This window comes from Fusarium fujikuroi, chromosome FFUJ_chr11 (assembly GCF_900079805.1).
Source record: "Fusarium fujikuroi IMI 58289 draft genome, chromosome FFUJ_chr11".
Classification (NCBI taxonomy): domain Eukaryota; kingdom Fungi; phylum Ascomycota; class Sordariomycetes; order Hypocreales; family Nectriaceae; genus Fusarium; species Fusarium fujikuroi.
Window position 1 is genome coordinate 643,895 of NC_036632.1, and position 24,995 is coordinate 668,889.

At 49.7% G+C, this 24,995-nt stretch overlaps 9 protein-coding genes and 1 non-coding gene, besides 1 other annotated feature; 6 read left to right on the forward strand and 4 right to left on the reverse strand.

Annotated features, from left to right (window-relative positions):
* Positions 1–273: 273 nt before the first annotated feature.
* On the forward strand, positions 274–2,059 carry FFUJ_11465 (uncharacterized protein; the record flags this gene model as incomplete). XM_023570367.1 has 2 exons in its annotated part: positions 274–381; positions 707–2,059. 2 exons carry the CDS (start codon positions 274–276, stop codon positions 2,057–2,059), a joined length of 1,461 nt encoding a protein of 486 aa, XP_023437490.1.
* A 472-nt stretch (positions 2,060–2,531) lies between these two features.
* Positions 2,532–4,022, forward strand: FFUJ_11466 (uncharacterized protein; the record flags this gene model as incomplete). The annotated part of the gene is made up of 1 exon (XM_023570368.1): positions 2,532–4,022. One exon carries the CDS (start codon positions 2,532–2,534, stop codon positions 4,020–4,022), a length of 1,491 nt encoding a protein of 496 aa, XP_023437491.1.
* A 210-nt stretch (positions 4,023–4,232) lies between these two features.
* On the forward strand, positions 4,233–5,240 carry FFUJ_11467 (related to dihydroorotate dehydrogenase a; the record flags this gene model as incomplete). Its single annotated transcript, XM_023570369.1, has 1 exon — positions 4,233–5,240. One exon carries the CDS (start codon positions 4,233–4,235, stop codon positions 5,238–5,240), a length of 1,008 nt encoding a protein of 335 aa, XP_023437492.1.
* A 164-nt stretch (positions 5,241–5,404) lies between these two features.
* FFUJ_11468 (related to neutral amino acid permease) lies at positions 5,405–6,952 on the reverse strand (the record flags this gene model as incomplete). XM_023570370.1 has 4 exons in its annotated part: positions 5,405–5,833; positions 5,886–6,277; positions 6,326–6,779; positions 6,830–6,952. 4 exons carry the CDS (start codon positions 6,950–6,952, stop codon positions 5,405–5,407), a joined length of 1,398 nt encoding a protein of 465 aa, XP_023437493.1.
* A 2,913-nt stretch (positions 6,953–9,865) lies between these two features.
* FFUJ_11469 (related to thermoresistant gluconokinase) lies at positions 9,866–10,503 on the forward strand (the record flags this gene model as incomplete). XM_023570371.1 has 2 exons in its annotated part: positions 9,866–10,015; positions 10,063–10,503. 2 exons carry the CDS (start codon positions 9,866–9,868, stop codon positions 10,501–10,503), a joined length of 591 nt encoding a protein of 196 aa, XP_023437494.1.
* Positions 10,504–11,056: 553 nt separating this feature from the next.
* On the reverse strand, positions 11,057–11,172 carry FFUJ_scaffold13.rrna7. Its single transcript, XR_002792864.1, has one exon. It is a non-coding gene; the product is annotated as a ribosomal RNA (ribosomal RNA).
* Positions 11,173–11,563: 391 nt separating this feature from the next.
* Positions 11,564–11,635, forward strand: a tRNA (tRNA-Gln).
* Positions 11,636–13,332: 1,697 nt separating this feature from the next.
* Positions 13,333–14,988, forward strand: FFUJ_11470 (related to channel proteins; the record flags this gene model as incomplete). The annotated part of the gene is made up of 1 exon (XM_023570372.1): positions 13,333–14,988. The coding sequence occupies one exon, from the start codon at positions 13,333–13,335 to the stop codon at positions 14,986–14,988; it is 1,656 nt and encodes a 551-aa protein (XP_023437495.1).
* A 152-nt stretch (positions 14,989–15,140) lies between these two features.
* FFUJ_11471 (uncharacterized protein) lies at positions 15,141–17,231 on the reverse strand (the record flags this gene model as incomplete). The annotated part of the gene is made up of 1 exon (XM_023570373.1): positions 15,141–17,231. The coding sequence occupies one exon, from the start codon at positions 17,229–17,231 to the stop codon at positions 15,141–15,143; it is 2,091 nt and encodes a 696-aa protein (XP_023437496.1).
* Positions 17,232–17,804: 573 nt separating this feature from the next.
* FFUJ_11472 (probable catalase isozyme P) lies at positions 17,805–21,917 on the reverse strand (the record flags this gene model as incomplete). XM_023570375.1 has 10 exons in its annotated part: positions 17,805–17,932; positions 17,988–18,099; positions 18,154–18,212; positions 18,264–18,555; positions 18,628–19,261; positions 19,312–19,481; positions 20,293–20,507; positions 20,554–20,649; positions 20,702–21,428; positions 21,480–21,917. 10 exons carry the CDS (start codon positions 21,915–21,917, stop codon positions 17,805–17,807), a joined length of 2,871 nt encoding a protein of 956 aa, XP_023437497.1.
* A 1,821-nt stretch (positions 21,918–23,738) lies between these two features.
* Positions 23,739–24,856, forward strand: FFUJ_11473 (related to spore coat protein SP96 precursor; the record flags this gene model as incomplete). XM_023570376.1 has 2 exons in its annotated part: positions 23,739–24,505; positions 24,553–24,856. The coding sequence occupies 2 exons, from the start codon at positions 23,739–23,741 to the stop codon at positions 24,854–24,856; spliced, it is 1,071 nt and encodes a 356-aa protein (XP_023437498.1).
* Between the last annotated feature and the right edge of the window lie 139 nt (positions 24,857–24,995).

Genomic DNA, 24,995 nt, shown 5'->3' on the forward strand with positions numbered 1-24,995 from the left:
GCGCAAGCAATAACGCAGGGGAAGGGGAACAGAGCATGATCTTGGATGGGAAGAGCCCAACACGTGACATGACTTTTTGAGGGCGGGTTGCCTTCTCTCGACACCTACAGCAAGGTGAACCCGCTGCAATCTTTACTGCTCTGCGCTACCCCAAGCTAACCAACGCCCCAACTCCATCATCTTGCCTTGTCGCCATTGCCTGCGTTGTCGACCGCCTGGGGCTTGCTCAGCAATCACTCCCGACGACCAACATCAACCTCTTGGGCCAGTCCCATGCATCACGGCGGCATTCAACATAATCATACTCTTGGAACCTGCAGAGCATGTTTGTATAGGGAATTGCGACAGAGCCTGGTTCCAACGTTCTTTGCCATTGACCACGTGAGTATCTCGCTAATCCTTAACAGTCTCATTGTTCAGCCAAAACCCACTGAATATGACTGTCGCATGTCCGAACAGATCCCGGAACACGACCGAGTTATAAAACGAAAGCTTTCTCGACTGAAATCCTCCTCCAAGTTTCCAGACTATAAAAGGTCGTTGTGGCCCTCCCAAAATCTTTCTAAATCATCAACATCCATCAACTCATCACTATCTCCATACAAGCAAACACGTCAGAATTTACAGAAACATTTTCACTTCGAAATCAAGAACAATGCCGCACGCTTTTGAGATAAACGGAAAGCCTCCCCTTCTCTTCCTCCCAGAGCATCTCCTTATTTCATTCCTGAATAAGGCCTCTTTCGATACTGCAGATATCGAAACGATTCAGGAGGAAGTCCTCGGCGCTCATCCATTATTCCTTCCGGTACCACGCGACGAGTCTAAGATCTTGAAAAGCGTACTTCGCAAGGGCCAGTTTCCTTTCACACTCAAAGGTTACTTCAAGTTTGGCTTCCAGCCCTCTCCCCAGTGGATTCCTACGCAGAGTCGAGACCCAAACCGCGGTGAGCAGTCAGTCATTGCCGGATTTGCGGGACGATACAAATCTGAAGAGGATACCAAAGATTGTCTGAATATCTTGAAGCTGTTTTTGCATCAAACACTCCAGGCTGTCGGGACTTCAGCTTCTGGCCCGCCTCCGCGACCTCCTATCGACCACTTGGTTGAATGGATCAAATGGACTGCAGACGCACTATTCGCTGATGAGTTCAGAGATGGCATCTGTGACATGATTGGAATGCTCTGCAGAAACGGTGGCGTAATCGACCTTTATCAAGATCGTTTTGGGACCCAAGGTGTTCCAGAGATAGGACCTGACAACGCGGTCGAGCTTGCAATGCAACCTTACTGCCCCAACTCTCTCCTTGAGAACTTTCTCATGTACCGCCCAGTTGCCGAAGGTCCACTGACCGCTAGGAGCAAGCTCTGGAGACGTTTCGGCTCTGATCTTCCTCGAGGAAAGCATCGTGCCGTGTCAAACATGGAATGGATCGTCGCCGGTATTCACACCCAGTTCTACGGCCGAGAGTTTGGTCCTTTCACTGGTCACGGCGAGAGACTCAAAGGCCTCGATTATCCCGAAGGAATTGGCGAACTCTATAAGATCAAGGCTTATTTGCTTTCAAACGACTACTGTACCGATGAGACTGAGAGGGAGGCTCTGAACAATCTTGCCGAGGCGGTCACCAAGACCCAGAAGATGCTGCCATTCACTGGTCGTCTTCACCATAGTGAGGAAAGCGAAAATGACGGGTTGTTCAGACTCTTCAGTGCTGTGTCATGCCTCGCTTCTGATTCTTACGAGACGGAATGCGACAAGCTGACTGAAGAGTTTGGCCCACGACGCCATCAATTCATCATCAACGACCGGTTTGATCCTCGAGTTGAATGGATGAGGTATACGGCCGACGTCAAAATTCCCGAGTTGCAGAGTGAACCTGGAAAGAAGTTTCGCGACGAGGCCATTGAGATCTGGCGACGACTGATCATTGAGCGCGGCGACAACCGCCGATGGTGGGAGGTTACGGAGCAGGATAAATGGTTCGTTACTATTGAAGAGGTCAAGTCTGCTCTCAGAGTCGCAAATCCATATGCTGCAGATGCTATGGGTCTGTAAGTGTTTCCTTGGCTTGTTTTGGTAGTTTGAGGAGAGCTTTGGTGTTTTCTCGTAGCCCTATGGTAGGCGCTCGACACTTTCCACTCGGGGTCAACAATTTATTCAGATCTAAGGTAGTTTAATCAAAACGTAAGTACATGAACCCAGTTTTCGAATCGTACCACTGTGAGGGAAATAAGATAGTGACCGTGATACTAACGTTACAATAACCAGGATGTGAACCCCGCACGACAGCCGCCGATCCCACTCAAAGTAGGGGAACCTTGATCATATCCTTCCTGATTGAGTATACGGAACCGACGCTTATCGGGCGGTCATGTTTCTCCATCATTGTTGAGCGAATCTCGTTGCGGCTCTACAATTGAAGCCCGGATCCTTCTCGTCGCGCTGACTCGGTATAAAAGATCGACAGCGAGGCTTCTTCACCTTTTCCGTCCTCCAAGGTTCTCTGCTGTCAAGCCAATCATCGATCATGAGATCCTCTTTCTCTCAGGTGGCAACAGCCAGCATCCTTCTGGCTTCAGGTGTCAATTCCCTCGCTGTCACGCATCCTCACTCCTTGCGAAGCGACACGCCTGATGAGTCTCCTCTCAAGATTCCCGGATTGCCTCTGCCAAACGCGACAAAGTCCTACTGGCAGGATCCTCCTCACCGCATCGCCAACCTCCGCAGTACAAAGGATCTGCCGACGGAGAAGACCTTCGACTATGTCATCATTGGTTCCGGTATCTCAGGTGCTGCTACAGCACACAAGCTGTTGGATCGCGACTCAAATCTATCGATTCTGATGATTGAAGCGCGCACTGCAGCCTCAGGCGCGACGGGTCGCAACGGAGGTCATTGCAAACCTGGTGACTACAATGGTGTGAAGGCATGGGTCGAGACATATGGCGAGGACGATGCTCTTCGAATCGCCAACATGGAGCAGGATTGCGTCAACGACGTGCGCGATTTTGTCCGCTCACACAATGTTTCCAGCGACTTCACAGACGTCGAGACCGCCAGTCTGTACTGGACTGATGATTCGTTCAAGACAGCCGTTGAGTCCATCGAGTTTCAGCATGAGCTTGAGAAGAGACGGCCCAATGACGTTCCCAAGAACAAGAGGACTATCTGGAAGGGCCAGGATGCTCGCGACTACTGGGGATGGCCTGAGATCGTGGGAGCTGTGACCTTCAAAGCTCATACGCAGAACCCATACCATACAGTTTGTGGGATGCTCGAGTACAGTCTTGAGAAGGGTCTCAATCTACAGACCAACACAATGGCGCTGAGTCTCAACCAGCTCGGCAAGAAGACCAAGGCTGGAGCAAGATGGGAAGTCAAGACGAACAGGGGAACCATCAAGAGCAAGCAAGTCGTCCTCGCTACCAACGGCTTCACCCCAGCCCTGCACCCTGGCATCGCAAGCACCAACTTCACCATGCCTGTCCGTAATCAAGTCTCCGCCGTAACACCATCCGCCAACACGACCGATAATAAGGTCTTCCGACGAAGCAACAGCGTTCCTGATCTCCACAGCGGCAACGTCTACATCGCCGCTCAGCCCCCAGGCGCCAAAAACGCAGGCAGTGTTGTGATCGGCGGCTCAACACAAATGTCTCCCACGCGTGAACGCTACATTACCGATGATACCGCCATCAACGATCAGATTGCCTATGTCCTCCACGGCGCAGCGCGCACTGTCTACGGGTATGAGAACTGGGGCGGCTCGACGAAGGTCATTCAGGACTGGACTGGTATTGTGTGTGAGACACCAGATGGGTTCCCTCTGGTTGGTGAGGTTCCGGCTGAGGATGGACTGTGGGCTATTGTTTGTATGAATGGACACGGAATGGCGTGGGCTTATAGGAGTGCTGAGGCGCTGGTTGATATGATGACTGAGGGGAAGACGCCGAAGTGGTTTCCTGAGCAGTTCAAGGCGCAGCGAGCGTGGGAGGCTCAGGGTAACGACGAGCTGTGAAGTTATCAGTAGAAAATATATATTTGAGAGTCATTTGATGTCCAGTAAACATGAGAGCACTGTTTGCGGCCTCGAGTACCCTACTGAGAAAGGCCTGTCTCGTGATTACATAATGCGATGCTTTATCACCAAACTGCAATCTCCAGCCCCTCATCTTAACTTCAACTTCAACTTCATATCTTAATTGCCTCTCGTCGCAAAGTCGCAACTATGGCGCCCCCTCAATTGACGATTAACCCGCCTTTACTGAACTCGGCAACCCCATGGGCCACCGACATCAACGATCTTCTGGCAATCGCTTCATCCCCTTCGACAGGCGCTATCACGACCCGCACGTCGCTTATCAATGGCTTCAATCATCAACATGAGCGGCACCAATACCTCTTCTTCAATCCCGGGACTGTGACCCCCAATCAGGGCACTTCTTCCAGCCAGATTCCACCCAAGGGCCACTCAGAAGATGCAATGGCGAGCTTGAATAACCTGGGCTACAGTCCCATCACGCTCGATGGGTATCTCGGCTTCTTAGCAGAGATCGCTCGTCGCCTTCCCGAAATGAGAAAGACTTTCATCGTCAGTGTCACGGGCTCGCCTGAAGACATCCAACAAAGCTATACTCGTATCGAGGCTGCTTCGAAGACCCTTCCCTTCCCTCTGGCCATCGAGGTCAACTTAAGCTGTCCAAACATTCCAGGCGCGCCACCGCCTGCGTATGGTGGCGCTGCTCTCGAGAAATATCTCGATCTGCTCCCCAGTAATCCCACTTTGCCCGTCGGAATCAAGACGCCGCCTTATACCCACCACGGACAGTTCGCAACCTTGATTGAGACCTTGCTTCCAACTGCATCGTCCCTCAGCTTCATCACCGCTACCAACACTCTCGGGTCGTGCCTTATTCTAGAGAACGACAAGCTAGACCCCCAATTACCTGGCACTGGTGTTGGCGGCATGGCCGGTCCGCCACTTCACCCACTTGCACTCGGCAACGTTTCAACCTTGAGAAAGATGCTCGACCAAGTCCCGGAACTGAGTCATATAAAGATCATCGGGGTCGGTGGAGTCCGTGACGGGGACGGTTATCGAAGGATGAGGAGCGTTGGAGCTTATGCTGTGGCGGTGGGGACAGGTTTGGGGAAGCAAGGACCAGGGGTGTTTGAGAGGATTGAGAGAGATTTGAAGGGGGAGTGGAGAGTGAGTTTATTGAAGGAGAAGCTGTGACTGGCCGAAGCGTAAAGGGGTATTGTCCAGTCTGTAGCTTTGAGAAGACTGTTCATGTGTTCACGGAATTTCGGTTGGCCATTGTCTGAACTCTATCAACGCTTGCATTTAACATCTATAAATCATCTATAACTGCATCTAAACATCTATCATGTCTTTACTCTCTAAGAAGAGTTGGAGTTGTCGGCACAAGACCAAGCAGCAGAACCGCCGCTCACGTTGTAAGAGTCGATGATACCCTTGATAGAGCCATAAGTACCACCAATCATGAGGAAGGTACCGAGAACGATAACAAAGATGCACCAGCCGACCATCATGGTCCACTTGGTAGTGCGCTGGGACTTGTCCTTGCCCTCGGCCCAGTGGTCGTAGAGCCAGAGGCAGCCAAAGAGCTGCATGCACTGCAGTGTTCCGAGAAGGGCGCCGACAAGGGAGACGAGACCGCCGAAGACTGGGATGCCGGAAGCGATGACGTAGGCGATGATGGCCATGCCGAAGGTGCAGCTGAGCCAGACAGCCCAGTGAGTGAAGCTGTTGGCGGTGAGGTGCTTGGAGCCTCGGAGGAGGCGAACGAAGGCGTATTTGGCGGGAACCTTCACAATGTCAGTATCAATCGTCATTACAGGATTAGTTGGGTTGGCTTACGTGAGTGTAGAGTGTAGCAGAGACAATCAGACCAGGAAGAGCCAGACCGTAGCTGACCTTCTTGATGGTCTTTCCAGCAGATCCGAGAGCAGGAGAAGCGACATAGGTACCGCAGTAGTAGTAGACAACAATACCGACAACGATGTAAACAACAGTGACGACGCTCTGGCAAAGGATCAAAGCCTTCTTGTAGTGCTTGGGCTCTCGCATCTCAGCAGCGATGGGGAAGAAGACGGGAGTTCCGCAGTAGGCAAAGATGAAAGCGGCGATGGCAGACATGGCCTCAGCGAAGGTAGGGGTGTTGAAGAGCTTGTAGTCGGACTTCCAGACACCATCCTTGGGGGCAAGGTCAGGGCGGTCCTGAACGCCAACGGCGATGGTGACGACGAAGACTGTAGCCTGTTAGAAATGTTTCTGTAGGAGTTGATAATGAGACTCACTGGATGTGACGAGTGTGACGAGACCAACCCAAGCGAGCCAACTGACTTTATCGAGGGTTCGAATCGAAGCGGTAACAAACGCGACAACACAAGCAACAGCCACAAAGACTGCAGTGCAAGTACCATGCATACTCAAACTGTTCAAAGCGATCGAAATACCAAGCATAGCAGATCCCGCAATGCAAATCGTAAGAAGTGAGTACGAGATACCGTAAAACTCCCTTCCAAAGCGTCCAAACACAAGACCAGCTGCGTCATCGATGCCGTAGACCTCAGGATGTCGCTGCTTGAACCGTCCGACGATGTAGTCTGACCACGTTGTGATGACGGCGATGCACAGCATGCAGATGATGCCGGGGATGAGACCGAGGGCGTCGAAGGAGGCAGGGATTGACAGGACGCCGAGACCGATTTGGGACTTCATCATCAGAACTGAAGTTCCGAGCCAACCAACCTGCTCTCATTAGCTGTGTCTTCTGGTGTTGTATGCATTGGGTGACGTACGTTTCGGTAGTTGGGACCATCTTCGGTGATTGTTCCAAAGACAGCATCATTGGTGACGCCGGCCTCTTCACCGTGATGCTTGGTAGGCTCAGGGGCCTGATTCTCGGAATCGTAATGGCTCATGATTGCAGTTCTTCCCTTTCACGAGTTGAACACAAGATGGATAGACAAAAGAGAAGGGGAACCCGAGGACTGGAGAGTCTGGGGCACGCTTATATATCTGAGCCCCATCTCATCTGGGGTATTTCTGTTCCCACCCAACTACGTAAAAGAGTTTCGTTGGAACATTTGATCTGCTCTACCCCAAACTGACTCGCATCTCCGTTTATGGATCCCAGTGGATAACGTAAGAGATAGGGGAGTGGGTCCTTTGTCACGGGCGAGGCCCCATGGGGGCAGAGTATGCTGAGCGGGCCGAGTTTGTAGCTTATCTCGAACGGGTCAACCATTGACTCTTTTTTTCACAGTTTCTGAGCCGAGAAATACCGTCCCTCGTCAAATTTTTCTGCAGAGTTTGTCCACACTTTTCCCCTTTTGTCAAAGCACACTAGACAGAGTCAGGTTAGCGGTTCCGCTTCTCCAATTCAGCTCGCGGCTATTCTCGCTCCAACTCGCGACTCCAACTAAAAGCTTCATAATCTCGTAGACAAGACCAGGACTGTTTGTTCCTGGGGTGAATTCTCGGGGCCCCGGGTGGCAAGGGATATTTTTTGTACGTAACAGAGTGAGGAGGAAACGTGGTCATGGTATGATGGCAGTGTAAGGTGACTTTTTCCCCAAGTTTTTGAGGAGGAGAGTGAAGTGCTTGGTGCGGAGAAGGCTCAGGCTACTCCAAGTTTTTGACGCCATATCCGCTGCTGCTGCTGCTGCTTGCTTGGCTCGGCTTGACATGGGAGATTGTGCAGGCAGATTTCGGCACTTGACGCCGTCTCCACTTGAGGCTGCGGTCGGCCCGAGACTCGTTCGCTGAGTCCAGTTCTTACGGCCGCAGAAGAGATCAGCATCATCATCATCATGATAATCAGTATCGCTACCAACAGGAATTACAGCATTATCTCTCCTCCTTGTTCAGCGAGTACAGCTCAGTTCATGTTTATCTGAACATCCTTGAGCAAACCCATAAAAGCTATGAACACCCATCATCACCACATGTTTCTGCCATCCCCCTACCAGTGGAGCCATGCCTCAACGCACGCACTTCTAGACCCAACGGTGTTTGTACGTAAAAGAAACCACTTGATACATAATAACGTTGACCACATGTTTTCTTGGCGATTGTCAATGATAAACAGCGCCCCATGGGGAATATGGAGTTGGTCTCCATTGCGACACGTCGTGACGGCCAAGATCTTCAGATCACTACGGAGTCCTCTACCTCTCTTGGATCTTGATGAGGCTTGAATCGTGAACCTGAGAAGAAATAAAAATGTGGCTAGACCGTGTACAGGTTAAGCTTGTATTAGTTAGAAGTGAACTAAAATGATCGCCCCTTAAACCCAGGTTTATTGCCTCACCAGACCGAACGACCTACCCAACACAGAAAAGTCTGCTCCCTCCTTGAGAAAAAATGTCCCGTATTCTCCGTCGCATCATGTCGGTCTTACCGAGCCTGCAACCTCGGGTCCGCAGCCACACATGTCGAGTTTTCCTTCCTCCCCCCTTCCAGAAATTTTCTCAAGCGGCGCTAGTTGGTCTTCTAGAACAACTTTGCTTTTGTCATTGGTTCGGGAAATGCCCGCCGTCGTGGCAGGGCGCGCTACATGCAAGGGCGCGATTTGATGACGATGTCGGACGTGACGTGACGCTACCCTAGAGAAGAGACGCGTGGAATTGATCAGCTGTGAATGTTTCTGTTCTATTGTTGTTCACATGGCTGTTGGTGGCATTCGTGATTGAGACTGACTTCTGCTTGGAGAAGGATCGGCAGACCTCATTTCTCTTGGAGTGCTAAGCTTTGAACACCAAGCAACACGAAAGATCAGAACGGGTTAACGGAGATAAACGCCGTGTTATAGCAGCAAATTACCCATCCAATCCTGTGCCCAGACTATAAGGCTGATCCAGCTCTTGGCCTTTCTCAATCAGGCAATTACCCATCTTGTCCATTCGTATACAGCGCAAAGGCCAACACTTGTCATTATCTGGAGTGATAAATCCCTCGAAGCATTGGTAATCAGATAAATGAATCCCAGGATCTAGACTCTTGTTGGTAGTTTTTTCGTCCATGTTGATAGATATGCTAACAAAATGGGCCGATTTCTCTTCTCCACTCACGTCCGCGACCCAGAAATGTCGACGCTCCTTTCTTCTCCATGAGAGACAAGGATATGGGCAGTTGTTATCAATCGTCTAGAATCTGACCTGAAACACTGCTATCAGTGGTTATTTCCGATTAGAGGCATGCCAGACTGGTTCCTTCACTAGCTGTTGCGCAAGCACAGCTGGGGCATGCCAACTTTCGGTGGGAATGAGCATGAAAGGATTGCAGAGGATGTTTCGCGACATTATCGCCTTGCCCAGCTCGTTTCAGCAGTCAGCCTGATGAGATACTCGTTGTGAACTTGGTGCATGGCGATGCTTGTTCAGGGTCGTGGATTGGTGTGTTCTCGGGTATCTCGGACCCGGTACCAAAGATTGGGAAAAGGGAGAGAGAATTATGGAGATTGGAAATGAGTGATTCGTGTCCATTGATGGTCCGTGATGACAATGTTGATCAACGAGGGAGGGCGAAGTGAAGTGATGTTCAAGAATGATTGTCCTACCCTACGCCTGCATTGTGAATGCGATCATGGGGTATGTAACCGTCATGTTGGCGGTTTGCGTGTCGTGTAGGAATTTATATAGAAACTGATCGAATGCGAGAAAATTCGATGTCACGCGCAATGAATTGAATCAACGGTCTTTAGCAAAATTGGGGATCACTATGACGTCAAGTCTATTCAACATCAGGTTTGCTTTTCATCTTGAGAAACGTGACAATACAACAACTTGGATATTAAAGCCCAGAGACCTCTAAACTATACAGAAATCTACAAAATGAGTGACCTCAAGAAACCAGAATCAAAACCTGTACCAAAAGGCCACCGATGGATCCTCTTCGTCTCAGGCCCGACAGCATCCGGCAAGACCTCAGTCGCCAAGTTCATAGCAGAGAAGCTCAACCTCAAATTCGTCGAAGGCGATGATGTCTGTGTCCTCCCATCTTCTCGATAAACTCACTAACAGTCTCACAGTTCCACCCAAAAACCAACATCGAGAAAATGAGCCACGGCCAACCCCTCACAGACCAGGACCGGTACGGCTGGTTGCAAGCTCTCCACGAACACGCCACGCACCATCCCATCGGTCCAGGAACAGAACATCTCGTCGTTACCTGCTCAGCACTCAAGCGCCAATACCGCGACATGCTCCGCGAAGGATCCGACAAGGCCGGTGATTTGCGCGTTCATTTCTTACATCTTGATGCGCCGGAGGAAGTGCTCACGAAGCGTGCTGCTGCGAGGAAGGGGCATTTTGCGGGACCTGCGCTTGTGCATAGCCAATTTGAGGTTCTGGAGAGGCCGACGGAGGATGAGAAGGATGTTCTGATTGTTAGTGTTGATCAGTCGGTTGAGGAAGTTCAGAGGGAGGCGTTGGGGAGGGTGAAGGAGCTGTTGGATGATGATCCTGAGTGAGCGGACGGAGACCATCTGAAGACGTGTTAGTTTGTAACTAGCAGTAGGAAGTTTCAACAGTACAACTTGGAGTTACTTATGCGTTTGGGAGTCTTAGGCTTTGTATTTTCAAACTCTTCGAAATGCCTCAGTATCTTCATTACTGCTGCACAAGAGCATATAAAACGCCACGTTTAATGTATTTATAAATCGCAGTTTATTAATAAGGCTACACTCCGCTTTCGGACTATCTGTCAATTGGATGCAAAATGGCACATTCTATTAAAATTCAAATTGTTATCAAATCTTACACCCTCAACCTACAACACGATTCAACCAACACCAAAGCATTAACTCACCTCCAGTCCTCCCGCCACTTCCCCTGGACTGTAACTAAAACAAATACTTTATCACATGTATAAAAAAAAAGACCCTCTGATCCGCCTTGATATCATACCACGCTAAGTGCATCCATCGCCATGCGCCAGAAACAAAGGGTGGTGGATATGTCACTTCACAATGGATGAACCAAGCGCGAAATGATATAAAGGCGGATTGAAATTTGGCAAAAATTAACATACAACAGCGGGGATTCGCTGGTCGTCACCGACCCAACTACTAATCCGCCGGTTAGTGGCTTGACTATGGGAGAGCAGACGGGATCCCGTATTTTCCACTACCTATGGTCGTATGTGACAGTTGTTGAGTGATTGCAGACTAAGTCCTGAAGCAGAGGAGATTACCATCGCTGTCGCGCATTTTCAACATAGGCATATTCGGTGACAGAGCCGATGCCGCCAAAACAAACCTTGTAACTCTGATGCTCCACCCCATAGTGATGTAGGCCCCGAAGTTTTACACTGGAATAAGAAGAAATGATTGATTGTAGGGAAAGACATTCGCTATGGTCAGCATGCCATGAAAAGTCGAGTTAGTGTCTGCATTTCCACAATGACATTAACGAGATGGTTGCAAGCGAGATGGTGTGCTTAGTGGCAGATCAGTAAAGCCCCGCGCTGTCGGGTGCTGCAACCGCTGAGAGGTTGAGTTTAGGCCTTAAACCCGCACCAATTACAACACAGGTTTCGTGGTCTAACGGTTATGACTGCGGATTCTGATTCCGCCAGCGAGGGTTCGACTCCCTCCGAGACCTTTCTTTTTGCCCCTCTGCGCGATACTTCTTTTTGGCTCTTTATTACTTTCTTTTATGAAATGTCCCAACGAGGTGAACTTAGTGTTTTTTATTTAGCCTGTGATTTGGAGTATGTAAGAGCCTGGTATGGTTTGGTATAATTGCCATCCTGAGTAGCAATGCCAAGTCGACCATAATGATGAAAAAGGAGAAGGACAGCTGAATGCTGGTACTGGCGAAGATATTCTGTCTAAAGAGATACTTAAAACCGAGGTGGCTAGAGTTTGATACCTACCTTAGGAGATTAGAGTGTAGGAGATCGAGAAGAAAGAGAACAGGGAATTCAGATGGGTTCCAGCTTCCGGCATCAATTGCTCAAATTACTTCAATAACTTTGGTAAAGTTTGAATGCAGATATGGTCAGGCAATGAGTTTAACCAACCATGTTCCAACCCCCAGTATGAACATCTATCCGCGAGCCGAGAAGGCTTAATTAAGACACTCTCGTCTGTTCTGGTGCAGTACCGCAGAACATCCGCCCATTGCTTATTATTAAATTGTGAGTTCCAATGAACAGATGCTGTTTGATTTGCTTCGTTCATTGTTTATGGAGAACACTGTCACTATTAGGAAGCACCAAGGAGAGGGAGCAACGTCAGGCCAGTTCTCCTCTCATTGCTTCAGCTCCAATAGCTCTTGAAAACCGGGAGAATTGCTTCCAGCCCGGACTTGTTGTCTCAGAAATGAGGTGCAACGCATGAAAGACATAAGAAATTACAGATGTTCTTTACTTTTCGAAGCCCAATCACGTAAAAGGACTTCCCAAGGAATGACCCTGACAACAGTTAATGGTAATAAAGTAGATCTAATAGGTGAAGTGATTTGCAGTGGTGGCGGGCACTCTTTGATCGCCATCTTGCAAGTTTGGGTGAAGGCGAAGAATACAGGCCCTTGAACCATCTTCACTTGATAATTCTCCTCTCACAAAGAGCCTCTTACCGGTATTTAAGACCTCCCATCTCTCAACTACTGAGTTCTCACATTGTACGGCTTCATTCGCTTCCGTGTTGAGCTGGTACAGCAAGACTGCCGCCATGGTATGAGATTTGATGTGGACTGAGGTGTGTATATCTCGATGCTTGCAAGACTGGACACCACGATAACTTATCGAACAAAAGCCTAGAGCTAATGGATCTATTATGATACATGATGCCAAGAATAATTTGAGCTTGCGGTGGGAAGCCAAGCATACAAAACAAGAATATTCGAGAAAATACAACTCAAATACGCCACAGGGCGATATAGCGATCCACAAATACCCTTATCTCAGGAATTCTGAACAGGAACAATCCGAATTTTCATGCTTGCCTCCAAGGAAGAGTCAGGACTACGTAGCATTGAGCACCTCATTCGGCCAACCATGCTTCCCAGAACAGAAAGATTCAGGAATATCACACCCTCAAAGGGGCAACATCCCTCCATCTTGAGATCGCGACCCAATTTAAGCGGTTGACAGGCCCGCAATAAAGATATTTTAGCGGCGAAACCGTGCGGCTCAAGAGTCCACACTTGGAGAGAAACCTCCGGTTGACGTTAGAGTGGAGGACAAACGTCATCATTATAACAGTTGCTTCACTTGTACCTGAATCATATAAAAGTTCTGAATCCGGATTTTACAGTGGAAGTGAGCAAGAATTTACTGAGTTTGAGCGCTTACCATGACTGGGCACCAAGATCAAAATCATGATTATTTTTCGAAACCCGCGACGCCCTCAACGCCTGGACAGGTTCATCTTGGGAACGTCGCAAGCAGAATCCCCAGCACCATCTCGGACCGAGAAACAGGACAACCTGATCATGCAAAGTCGACACACTCAAGACGGCGTGGACTTCATGGACTACCATCCAGCTTCATGTCGCGAATGAGCAAGCGACCAATGAGCTCAAGGCGCTTCACGAGAATGTCTAGCGGGCACAGTACAGCGCGCCCTACAGTACAACAACATGCATCCCAATATCATACCTATGCCCCTGCCGAAGAGGGCTATTACGAGGAGAACCCTTGGTTCGGCGAGGCAGGCAAGAAGCCTATCTTCAGTCTTGGAAAACCTCTTCCCCACCGTGTTCGTCGCAAGGTGGTAAAACCGATCAGACCAGATGGAAAAGTTGACGAGGAAATGGCCATTGTTAAAGAGGACTCTGAAGATACGCCTGCAGGATACGCCTCGCGTACCACTTCAGGCCAACCATACCGAATGCACACTCAAACCAGTATCGGATCGCGCGACATGCAGAATCAGCAGAGCCGAACTACAGCAGCTGGAGTTGCGCACAACGAAAAGCGAAACGATGCAGGTCAGCCGGTATTTGACTACGTCCCTGGTGAAGCAACACCCGCAGCAACACCTGTACATCGCGACCCTGCATCAAGAGTTGCTTCTCATCAACAGAGCAACAATCAACCAGACTACAAGATTGACAGCGAACCTTTGGGTCAGCAAGAAAAGCCGGAGGTTGAAGCTGGTGAGACGGATCCGAATGAGATGAGGAACTGGTGGGCTAGGATACGAGCGAAGCATCCTGAGCCACTTGCTGAATTCCTTGCTACGTCTGTTGCCATCTTCCTGGGCCTCACTGGTACTTTGTCTGTGAATCTATCAGCAAAACAGTCACAGACTTATGGAACTTACGAGACTTCTTGTTGGGCTTGGGGCTTCGCATGGATGTTTGGCATCTACCTCGGCGGCGGTGTCTCAGGCGCACACATGAACCCAGCCATTTCCATCTCTCTGTCATTGTTCCGTGGTTTTCCATGGCGACAGTGTTTTATCTACATCCTTGCCCAATTCATCGCTAGCATCGTCGCTGGAGCACTCGCGTATGGAATATACGCTGACTCAATCCACTACGTCGACCCCGAAATGGACGGCATGTCGAAAACATTCTTCTCAACACCTCGAGAATGGGTCTCCCTCCAGTCCGCCTTCTTCAACCAAGTCGTCGGCAGCGCCATCATGATGATCGCAGTCTTTGCACTAGGTGATGATCAGAACAACCCACCCGGCGCTGGCATGCATGCTCTGGTACTCGGCTTCCTGGTGACGACCCTCAAGTTCACACTCGGCTACAACATTGGATCTGCGCTGAACCCTGCCTCTGACTTTGGACCGAGAGTTGTTGCGTATGCGGTTGGATATCGTGGGTCAAATGTGTTTCATAGCGGATGGTGGTTCTACGGGCCTTGGGCAGCGACGTTGATAGGGTCTGTGGTGGGATGTGCGCTGTATGATGGTTTTGTGTTTGTTGGGAGTGAGAGTCCGATCAACTTTCGGTTTAGCAAGGAGATTAAGCATCGGGCAAATAAGTTATTGTGAGATTAGACTCGCTATAGATATATACCATGTGTCATTGCCATCAACGGCCACGTTCACTTCAGTCTGCTGGTTTGTCCTTCCGTCCGCCATTTGTTAGATCCCGGTTTCAAGCAATGTAGTTCGATGCATGTGGCTGACAGAAGTCCACAATATCAGACATCCCCCATGGCACCAGTACTGCTCTTATGTTCCGTATCTTCCTCATTCCTAAACTCATACACTCGACCCTCATGCTCGTCCTCAACAAGCCAAGCTCTGATTTTATGATCTCGCTTACATGGTTGTAAGTTCACGCTCCTCGTTGCGACTGCAATTGACGAGAAAGTAACCTCCCTCAACTCCTCGACTCCGTCTTGCCTCATGGCTTTCATCCCATACAGTACACCAACGCCTACAATGACGAAAGAAACAGCATATACACTAACGAGGATCTGTCGCTGATAAAAGAAGTACCCCGCCGTAGTTCTTCTGATGCAAGGATACGCAGTCCCATTCTCCATAGGTCGTGTTCCAGACGGTTCATTCGGGTTCGCCGCCCATGACACCATAAGCAGCTGTGCGTCCGACAGCAACGAAATAAGTAAATTCTCATACAGCCTTTGTATTTGCTTCTCGAAATCAGGGACAGGCAGAAGCTCATGTCGCCCTACCAACTTCGATGTCACAATCTCGCTGCCTATTCCGTTATCGGGAAGCGACAAGCCTCCATGCAGCAATTGTCGTAATTTCAGCCCCAGCGAGTGAAACGCTGCAATGCGTTGATAGTTTCTCCAATCTTTGGGATACACGTAGTTCTCTTGTGGTTCCGCGACAGTCTTGTCCAACGTTCCGTCGTCAGCTGAGTCGTCCACGTATGTCGTATTGATGACCTTGCGCAGATAATCCCGATGCGTAACGTTGTACGACTGGAAACCCCGCGTGTATGTCAGATTGACTGTATAATAGACCTCCCAGTGCTCGCAAGCTGAAATAATGGGGGTGAAGTCTGTGTCCCATCCTTTTTGGCTGCTATTTTCAGCGTGCCTGACCAGTACGTCGTCGACTGTGACGTAGCCTAGCCATATGATGGGCTCTGATCTGAAGGTGCCAAGATTCTTGGGAAACGGAAGTGTCTGCAATGGACGATTGAAGTATTTCTCATGCTCAATCTGGCGTTCGGCGTAGTCTCCCTCGTCGGCAACACAATTGTAAGTATTCCAACCGTCAGGGATCATCCTGCTCATGTTGAACGGGGCATCCCTGCCGTTGAATTGCTTGACTGTTGAGTTGGTGCCGTTTGCGAGTTGCTCGCACCGATATCCTGGTCCAGTGAAGTGTATAATGGTTGAGCAATCCCATCCTTCCCCACAGATTTCGTCGGCGACTTCGTCTCGCTGCAGTGCCTGCCCCCCTGTCAGAACTCGGGATGCAATCTCGTCAAGGTATGCACTTGGACTGATCCAAAAGTCAAAGACATCAGGGCCATCCTCATCTGGAAGGGTATCGTTGTACCATGATACTCTGCCACCTTGCAGGATCTCATCACCCTCTGCCTTTTTCCAGTGGGTCCACTTCTTCTTCGCCTCGTGGTTGAAGTTGAGTGTCCGGACATTATGGCATGTCCTATTCACATGGCTGTCCACGCTCAGAGTCGCCGAGGTGAAGATAACCACGAGTGGCGATATCCACACATAAAGAGCGAGAAGCATGACGAACCATGACTTCTTCCAAGCCTCAGTGTTGAGGAGTTCAATAGCGTTATGCGCTGCACCAAATAGCGAGTCAACTGCATGCACAGAGAAGTTCCGATGAGCGACGGACGTCCAGGCAATTTGTTGGTAAGCTAGAGAGACTGCAATAGCAGAGTTTGCTTTTGAGACAAAGGCGAGTGACTGCCCGAGCCGAAGCCACCATATTTGATTCCTTGCTTCTTGACCAGAAAGGTGCTTGTTGAGCGTATCGTGGCCAATGGCTGCTGCGATACCGAAGACGAGACATGCGACCATTAACCATTTGCTCCTGAGGATATTTGACCACGTCGAGGAGCAGTGAGAGTTGACAGCTGTGATCGCTTCATTGGGCTCTTGGTTGGGACTCAGAAGACTAGTCTCGCTGGTAGTTGTGCCCTGCCAGGCCGAAGGAGCCGCAGAGTGGAGTGACGGAGAGTGCTGAATGGAGCTGCCTTCAGATGGAGACCAGGTTGATGCTGATCTGAGGTCTTTTTTCTGGTCAGATGCTGGTGGACGGGAGAAATCATTCTCCATTTTGAACGGAACTCAGCCTGGTCGAAGAGATGAAGAGGAAAGATCTACATAGGCCATGGGTTGTTGTGAGGGTATGATCAAGACCTAGAAGAAATTTTGAATGAAATTTTGGCAAGCTAGTGGCTACGCGTTGTGGCTTCCAGGATGCCAGCTCGGGCTGATACGTACAGACTGTATACCCAACTCCACAGATGGTTCAGCTTCGGCCCTTTTGAATCTGACATACAGGTGAATACGAGAGTGGTGAAATATAATCATGGCTGTTCATGGAACACAGCAGGGACATATGGTTGAGTGGGTGCGCAACGAGCTTCGGCAGCGGTGATTGCATCTATTCTTAGGGTGTATGGGTTACACAGAACGGTTAGCAAAGCCTCCAGCCCCCAGCACAGTTCGACTCCCCAAGAAATGTGCCCAGCTTCGTAGAATATGCCGTTTCACAACACTTGGTGCGACCTGAGATCAGAGAAGCAACTCCGCCTCCGTGAGAGAGGGATTCATTTTGAAAGAAAACGATGCCATAGCCTCAACAAGGCATTCTTGTAGTAGTTGGGCAGTCTTTCTCAAGATGCATCACTTGCGCCTCGACGCCAACACAGTCTGACTCGGCGGTGCTTGGGAATGGTCAAAATCCCCAGTCAAATTCTTCAACTTCTCTCCGAGCCTCTTCGATATCTCTTCATCAACATTAGCCCACATACCTGTCACTCTGTTAGCTCAGTTCCACCAAACATTTATAATATGTTTGCAACTTACGAACTGTTGCTTCCTGGACTTCGGGAAGTGCTTTGTTGACGTGACCAGACAGGTTGTTCAGAAAGACTTCATCTTCCTCATTATCCTTGAAAATCTTCCACAAATTACGAGGCTATTCCCAGTCTTCGTCTTTGACGTCGGACGAGTAGGCTTGGGCTCTGCCAACCCATTCGCTGTGCGCGACGTCGGCGGGACCGCTTTTGACCTTGCGGAATGAGGAGCGAACTGGATATATTAGCTATTCCTTTCAGGCTCAAGCAACTAAAGATCACATACCATAATCAGGATCTGAACTATAGTTTCCATCAAGACGCATAGCTCCGTCTCTCTGATATGGTGAGTAGGCGTCAAGAGGTCGATTGCATGGAAGTTGCTGGTAGTTTGGGCCCACGCGATACCGTGCAGCATCAGGATAACTAAACATTCTCGCATGCAGCATGATATCAGCTGACGGAGCGATACCAGGAATGAGTGTCGAAGGCGAGAAAGCTGCTTGCTCGATAGCATGGAAGTGGTTATCTGGGTTCTTGTTCAACACAAGCTTTCCGACAGGGATAAGAGGGTAGTCCTTGTGAGATCAGACTTTAGTAATATCGAAGATGTTCCACTTGTATGTCTCCGCCTCTTTGGGATCCATGACCTGAAGATACATGGTCCATGTCGGATAGTCACCTCTCTCAATAGAGTTGTACATATCCTTGACGTGATAATCTGGCTCTTCGCCTGCAAGACGAATGGCGTTCTCTTGTGAAATATTCTTGATGCCATCGTCAGGCTTGAAGTGGATTTTGACGTACTTGAAAGATCCATCTTCGGGTTTGCCAAATTTGAATGTATGGTTTCCAAAGCCGCTTACATTCTTGAGAGACTGTGGTACACCGCATGGCCCAAATAGTTGCATCAGACAGTGAGCGCCTTCTTGATTGTTGTTGTGAAAGTCCCAAAACATGCTTGCATCAGCAACAGCAGTCTGCGGGTGACGTTTATGAGATCTGTTCAGCGAAGGGAACTTTGCTGGGTCGCGAATAAAGAAGACGGGTAAGTCGTTCCCGACAAAATCCCAGTTCCCTTCTTCGGTCTTCATCTTGAGGGCGAAGCCTCTGATGTCACGGAGGGTGTCGGAAGATCCCTTCTCACCAGCGACGGTAGACAGACGGGCAAGGACTTGGGTCTGTTTGCCGATGCGACGGAAAGGCGCTGCTGAACACCAGTCTGTGATATCATGGGTGCGCTCGAAGTAGCCCCATGCTCCAGCCGCTTTGGCGTGAACAACACTGATATCATTAGTCAAGTCTTTCTATCAAGGAGGGTCGGGGAGACTTACCGCTCAGGAATACGCTCTCGAGGAAAGTGAGCAAGCGTCTCGATCAATTGCGTGTCTGCCAACAATGCGAGACCGCCCCCTCGAACTTTTGGTCCGCGAAGGACGACGGATGGGGTTGGGTCCTCGACGGGCTTGCCCTCAGCGAGGGTATAAACCGGGGTTTCGTTTGACTGAAATTATCAGCAACATGGCGTCAATATACTTTTGAGCCAACTAATACTCACATCTTACATTTCTGTGTTACTGACAAATATTTCTGTGTCAATTTGCCGTTCAAATGCCAGGCGCTGTCTTTATATTCGAAACGCCAGCTCCGCAGTCGAATAGTGACGTGATTATTATCAGCATGCGACACGAATCGAAAGCGTCATAGACAGCCTTCTATGACTGAATTGTGAGCAACTAAAAACTCATATCAGCGATTCTTATCCTATTCGTCTAAAACACCGGACTTTCTTGCTGTGGCCCTGGTTGCATTGCAGCCCAAGAGCTGGTTGGCCTTGAGAGGCTACCTGCTTGCTCAATCAAGCATTGAACCGGTGGGTAGGGAGGGATTGTAAAGTGTTCGCTTCTCACTAATTGCACACAACATCTGTGACCAGTCTCAAAATCACTGGGTTAAACATTCGAGTTGATCAAGATCGATTGTTGTGGATGGAATGTGAAAGTACTAGTCCATTTGCCCCCCCCCGACTAGCATATCATAGCCAAGCTTAGATTTGAGTGACTTGAATTCTAGATCGATCGTATAATCTAATCATCAACATCTCTCGGCTCAACATTTGCAACTTCCTTCTCATACTCCTCCAAACTCATGGGCACAAACTCCGTCGGTCTAGTAATAGGCATAAATCCCTGCCCATGCTCATCAAATTCCCCCAGTCTCTTCCTCGTAGCATCCCTCTTCGCATTTACACTGTATATCTTGACCCGATGACAGCTACTAGTCACATGCAAGCTCCAATTCCAACTATGCCGAACCTCCTTTGGTTGGGTGTTCAGACTATTGTCCCAACAGCGAACAACGAGTTCGGTCCAACCTTCGTGGTCGCAGGGGACTTTCCCGGTGAAGGTACGCCAGGCGAATTTGTGCTTGGGGGAGAGATTCTCGATGGGCACGGCGTACCATACGTAGCCGCCGTCGGAGGAGATTTCTACGCGTTCGGGCCAGCGGCCTCCGCCTGAGTATGCCCAACCTTGAAGAGTCAGTGACTTCTTAGGAAGACGTGGTGGGGGGCTTACCTTTGACCTCGATCTCGCCATCGTGGACGACAACTTCTTTGTTCCAAGGGGACATGATGGCGCTGCTGACAGGCATCTCCTGGATCTGAATGCCCACTGCTCCATAGTTAACAATCGTCTCAGGTAAGCGAGAGATGACAGAACTTACTCGTGGGCAGTTGGTTATGCTTTCCAGTTTGTTGCTGAAAGTACAAATACTCCCTGCTCTGTACCGGCGCAAGGCTTGGTTTCTCAATCGCCTTGATCCGATAAAGCCACTTACAACTCCTCGCCCCGATATACCCAAAAACAACAGCCCGCAAAGGGAACCCGTGGATCTTTGGCAATGGCTTGTCGTTCATCTCCCAAGCCAACATGACCTCGTTTGCCTTGACCTTTGACCACGGCACCGACACAACGTAGTTCATGCACTGGCCTCCTTTGAAATACGTATCCGCGCCGTAGAGTTCAAGGTGCTTGGCACCATCTTTAAGACCGCCGCAGTACTTGATGACTTTCTTCAGACTGACGCCTGTCCACTTCGCTGTACCTATAGCGCCTTCTGCCCAGGGAGCGTTGATCATTTCGTCACCTTCGCCTGGATACTCGACGATTTGCTCGAAGCGCCGGGTGCCGCTGCACTGAATAGTCACGAGTTTGCTAATTCTTGGAAAGAGTGATTCGTCTTGCAAGTCTGCAAGGGTAAGGGTCTTGGGGTCGTTGACGAGCCCGTCGAGACGAATGTCGTAGGCGCTTGCTTCGATGTCGGGGATGCCGCCATGGTTCCGAACGAAATGGAGCTCGTTTGGCATGATGTAGTCTCTGGTAAGGAGGCTTTTGGGCGCTTCTCCATTGTAGGGAAACTCGAGAAGATGAAGCATTTCCGGGTGTTTTTCCTGAGACAGTTAGTCATAGCCTAATATCCGGTCACTCAGAGGACTATTTACCTTGAGAACAGTCTCCCAACTGATTCGGGGAACCTGATCTAGAATCCCCCCGATAGCTTTATGCCACAACTTCCATCTCTTGCCCTCAAGGACGGGGTTCGTTGATGGAAGAGGCTCTAACTGGAACTCAGGCGGAGGAGGAAATGTGAAGCGCGAAAAGCGCTGGTGAGCCTTGGCTTTCTTCTCTGGGTAGTCTTCCCACTCAACATAGCCTTTCCAACCGGGCCGCTCATCTTGAACGTCGAGATCCGGGTCCTCAGGGATATCAGATCCCTTCAGTTCTTCGTGGTCATTTGGGTTGAGACGATGAGGCTCTGTGTTGATCTGGATGCTGCTCTGGTTGCGAATGCCGAGACGCGCGGGCTCGAGTCCTTGCTCTAGCTTCCACTCATCTGGAGCCTGTTGGTGGGATTGTCGGTAGGGAATATCTGGCTGCATTTTGAATGGTCGGTGGTTTTTAAAAACTAACAAAGAGAAAGAAGCAGAAATTCCGAGACGAATTTTCTTGGTTGCGCGACATCGTTATAACTCGATGCGATCACCATTGTGCAGGTAGGTCGCATTCTAGAAAATCCTGGGCGGAGACCATAGTGACGCCAAGAATCGATGATAAAATCGTCACCAGTTCAAATCAATACCCACAATGAAACCTGAATTCAACTTTTAGTGGCGGGAATACTGTCGCGCATCTTCTTGATGGGGCGATGTAACGGTTTATCAAAGCGTTATAATGCATCGACTCTGGCTGACAAACTTGTGCTTCGGGGATATGCCCCAGTTACAGAGTCATTGACGTCGTCGACGTGCCGACATTCCGCAGAACCCGGGATCGATGAAGAAACCACGATTTTAGCAAGAGATATGTATCGCATTTGATGATGATTGATAAAGAATTGGTGCAACAGATCTTTGTCTTTGTTTGCGAACTTGTTGTTTATCTAGCGCTTTCTGGAGTCACTACACCATGCGCCGCGCCCGAGACTGTCTTTGACAGCGTCCCCCGAACCTTACTGAGACGAAACAATCTTGTCAAAAAATCTATAAAAAGAACTCAATCGCATATGTCTCTCACCAAAATGCCAACCGTCGAGACCAGTCTCTCCGTGGCGAAGACCGAAACCAGTGAAGATCCCGCCCGCTTTAAACCCATTCACATTCCTGTCAAGCCCGCTACGCAACCGCCCAGCCACAGCAGAATTCCGATCTTTGTCCAAAACCGGAATTTGCGGAATGCGATTTTCAGGGACGGGACCTTACACTTTTTTGTAACGCGTGGCGCTGGGGGAATGCAGGAACAGATTATGGGATGGCGCAACGGTTAACGGCAGAGCATTGGTCTAAAGACTTTTCTTTCCGTTGAGAACTTTTAGACCATTAAGGATACTGATGTCAACTGATGTTTTTGGTATAGTTCATTATTGATAGGAACGGTGCCCTTTCTCCGGGACTGCATTGAACAAATGTAATTACTGTCCGTTCTGCCATCGCTTCAATTGTCGAGACTAGATGCGCTTGATCGCGATCGCGCAGCACATGCGCTACCCTACAATCGATCTCTCAATTGACCTTGAATGTTTCCCCCCCATTCTGAGACACTGTAGAAAAGGTCTGCGGTCATTCCTTGGTATTCCCAGCCCTGGTGGCCATTGTCACTGACGTATGTCTCACATCCAGCCATCTGGATCAATGTGTTCGCTAGCAAAACAGCGCTCCAACTACGTAACGTCAGAGCCTCATGATAATACACATTATTCAATTCCAAGTTTCAGATTGTGTAAGCTTCACTTCCAGCCATTCTGAATAATTCATGGCATCAAAAAGTCTCATCCCTTTATCCCCGTGATGCAGAGTCGCTCATCACCGTGTCTCAATCACGCAGCATATGACCAGTTCCCAACCATTCTGAAACTTGTGCTCCCACTGAAACTGCTCACTGAATGATTCAATGTACGACAGTGACACACGCTGGAAATTCGCTGCGGCTGGTTTGTCTCCCCTTCACTCCCTTGGAGGGAGCACGTTCTAGCCCGCCGCACTAACACGAACCCGCAATCCTCCCTAGTTCTCGACTGACCTCTCAACCTTGGCACGTCAAAACCAATATTCCAGGTCCTCAAAAATGTATAAAACTAATCGAAAGCCTCAACGTTTTCCTACCGATTCATTCTCATCACACATTCTTCTACATACATAACAACAGCCTCTTGGCTTTTCCCTTTCTTCTCTACCCCTTCAAACACCAAACTCTCCTTTCTCACCATGAAACTCTTCAACGCCTTCGCTACAGCGCTCGGTCTAGCTGGTCTAGCCCAAGCCCACATGGAGATGACATATCCTCCCCCTTTCAAGAGTAAATACAACCCCAACGCCGGACAGGACATCGACTACAGCATGACCTCGCCTCTCAACGCCGACGGAAGCAACTTTCCCTGCAAGGGATACAACTCTCTTTTTGGCACCGCTGCCGGTGCACCTACCGCTACATGGCAGGCTGGCAAGTCGTACAGTATCAGCATCGCTGGCGGTGCAGACCACGGAGGCGGCAGTTGCCAGGTCTCACTCTCTTTTGATCGCGGCAAGACTTGGGTTGTTATCCAGTCGTGGATTGGAAACTGCCCCAAAGCGCCGACCTCGAGCTTTCAGTTTACTCTTCCGGTTGACACACCAGCTGGAGAGGCTATTTTCGCCTGGACTTGGTTTAACAGGATTGGAAATCGCGAGATGTACATGAACTGCGCGGCTATCACGGTCAAGGCTGGAACTGGAACAGCGAAGACAGCACTCAAGAAACGGCCTGCTATGTTTGTCGCCAACGTCGGAAATGGATGCAAAACCACGGAAATGGTCGACCTCATGTTTCCTAACCCGGGACCTAACGTCGACCTCACTTCGACCAACACTGGACCGCCGGTCGGTCAGTGCGCAGCTGGACCAGGAGTCCAGCTTCCCTCTGCCTCTCCCTCTCCGACAAAGACAACTACTACAAAGAAGCCGACTACGACTAAGCCACCGGTGAAGTCTACAGCGTAAGTGGTTCCCTCTCCTTGCTTGATCTTGCTAACATGTTTCACAGCCCTGGCGGTGTTTTCATCACTGTTCCTTCAACCACCAAGAAGACGACCAAGACGACCCTCAAGTCAACAGCTCGCAAGACAACAAGCACCACTACATCGATCAAGCCTGCGCCGACCAAACCCGCCGCCGGTGTCATCACCCCCGGTACAGCTTGCAAGCCTGAGGGCTACTGGAACTGCATCAAGACAGGAACTGCCTTCCAGCGATGCGCTTCCGGTACTTGGTCAGTGGCGATGGCTGTCGCGCCAGGAACAAGATGCGTGCCTGGGCAGAGCATGGAATTCATCATCCAGTATGCATGAATATGATTTGGAATTTTTCTTTGCAACGCTTTGTTTCTTATGTTTGATACCTAGAGTAGAGGATAGATAATGAGCTCCCGAAATGAAAATGCAGTCACTTTCCTTAATCAGCCTGAATGTGCCACCGTGCAAAAAGTCT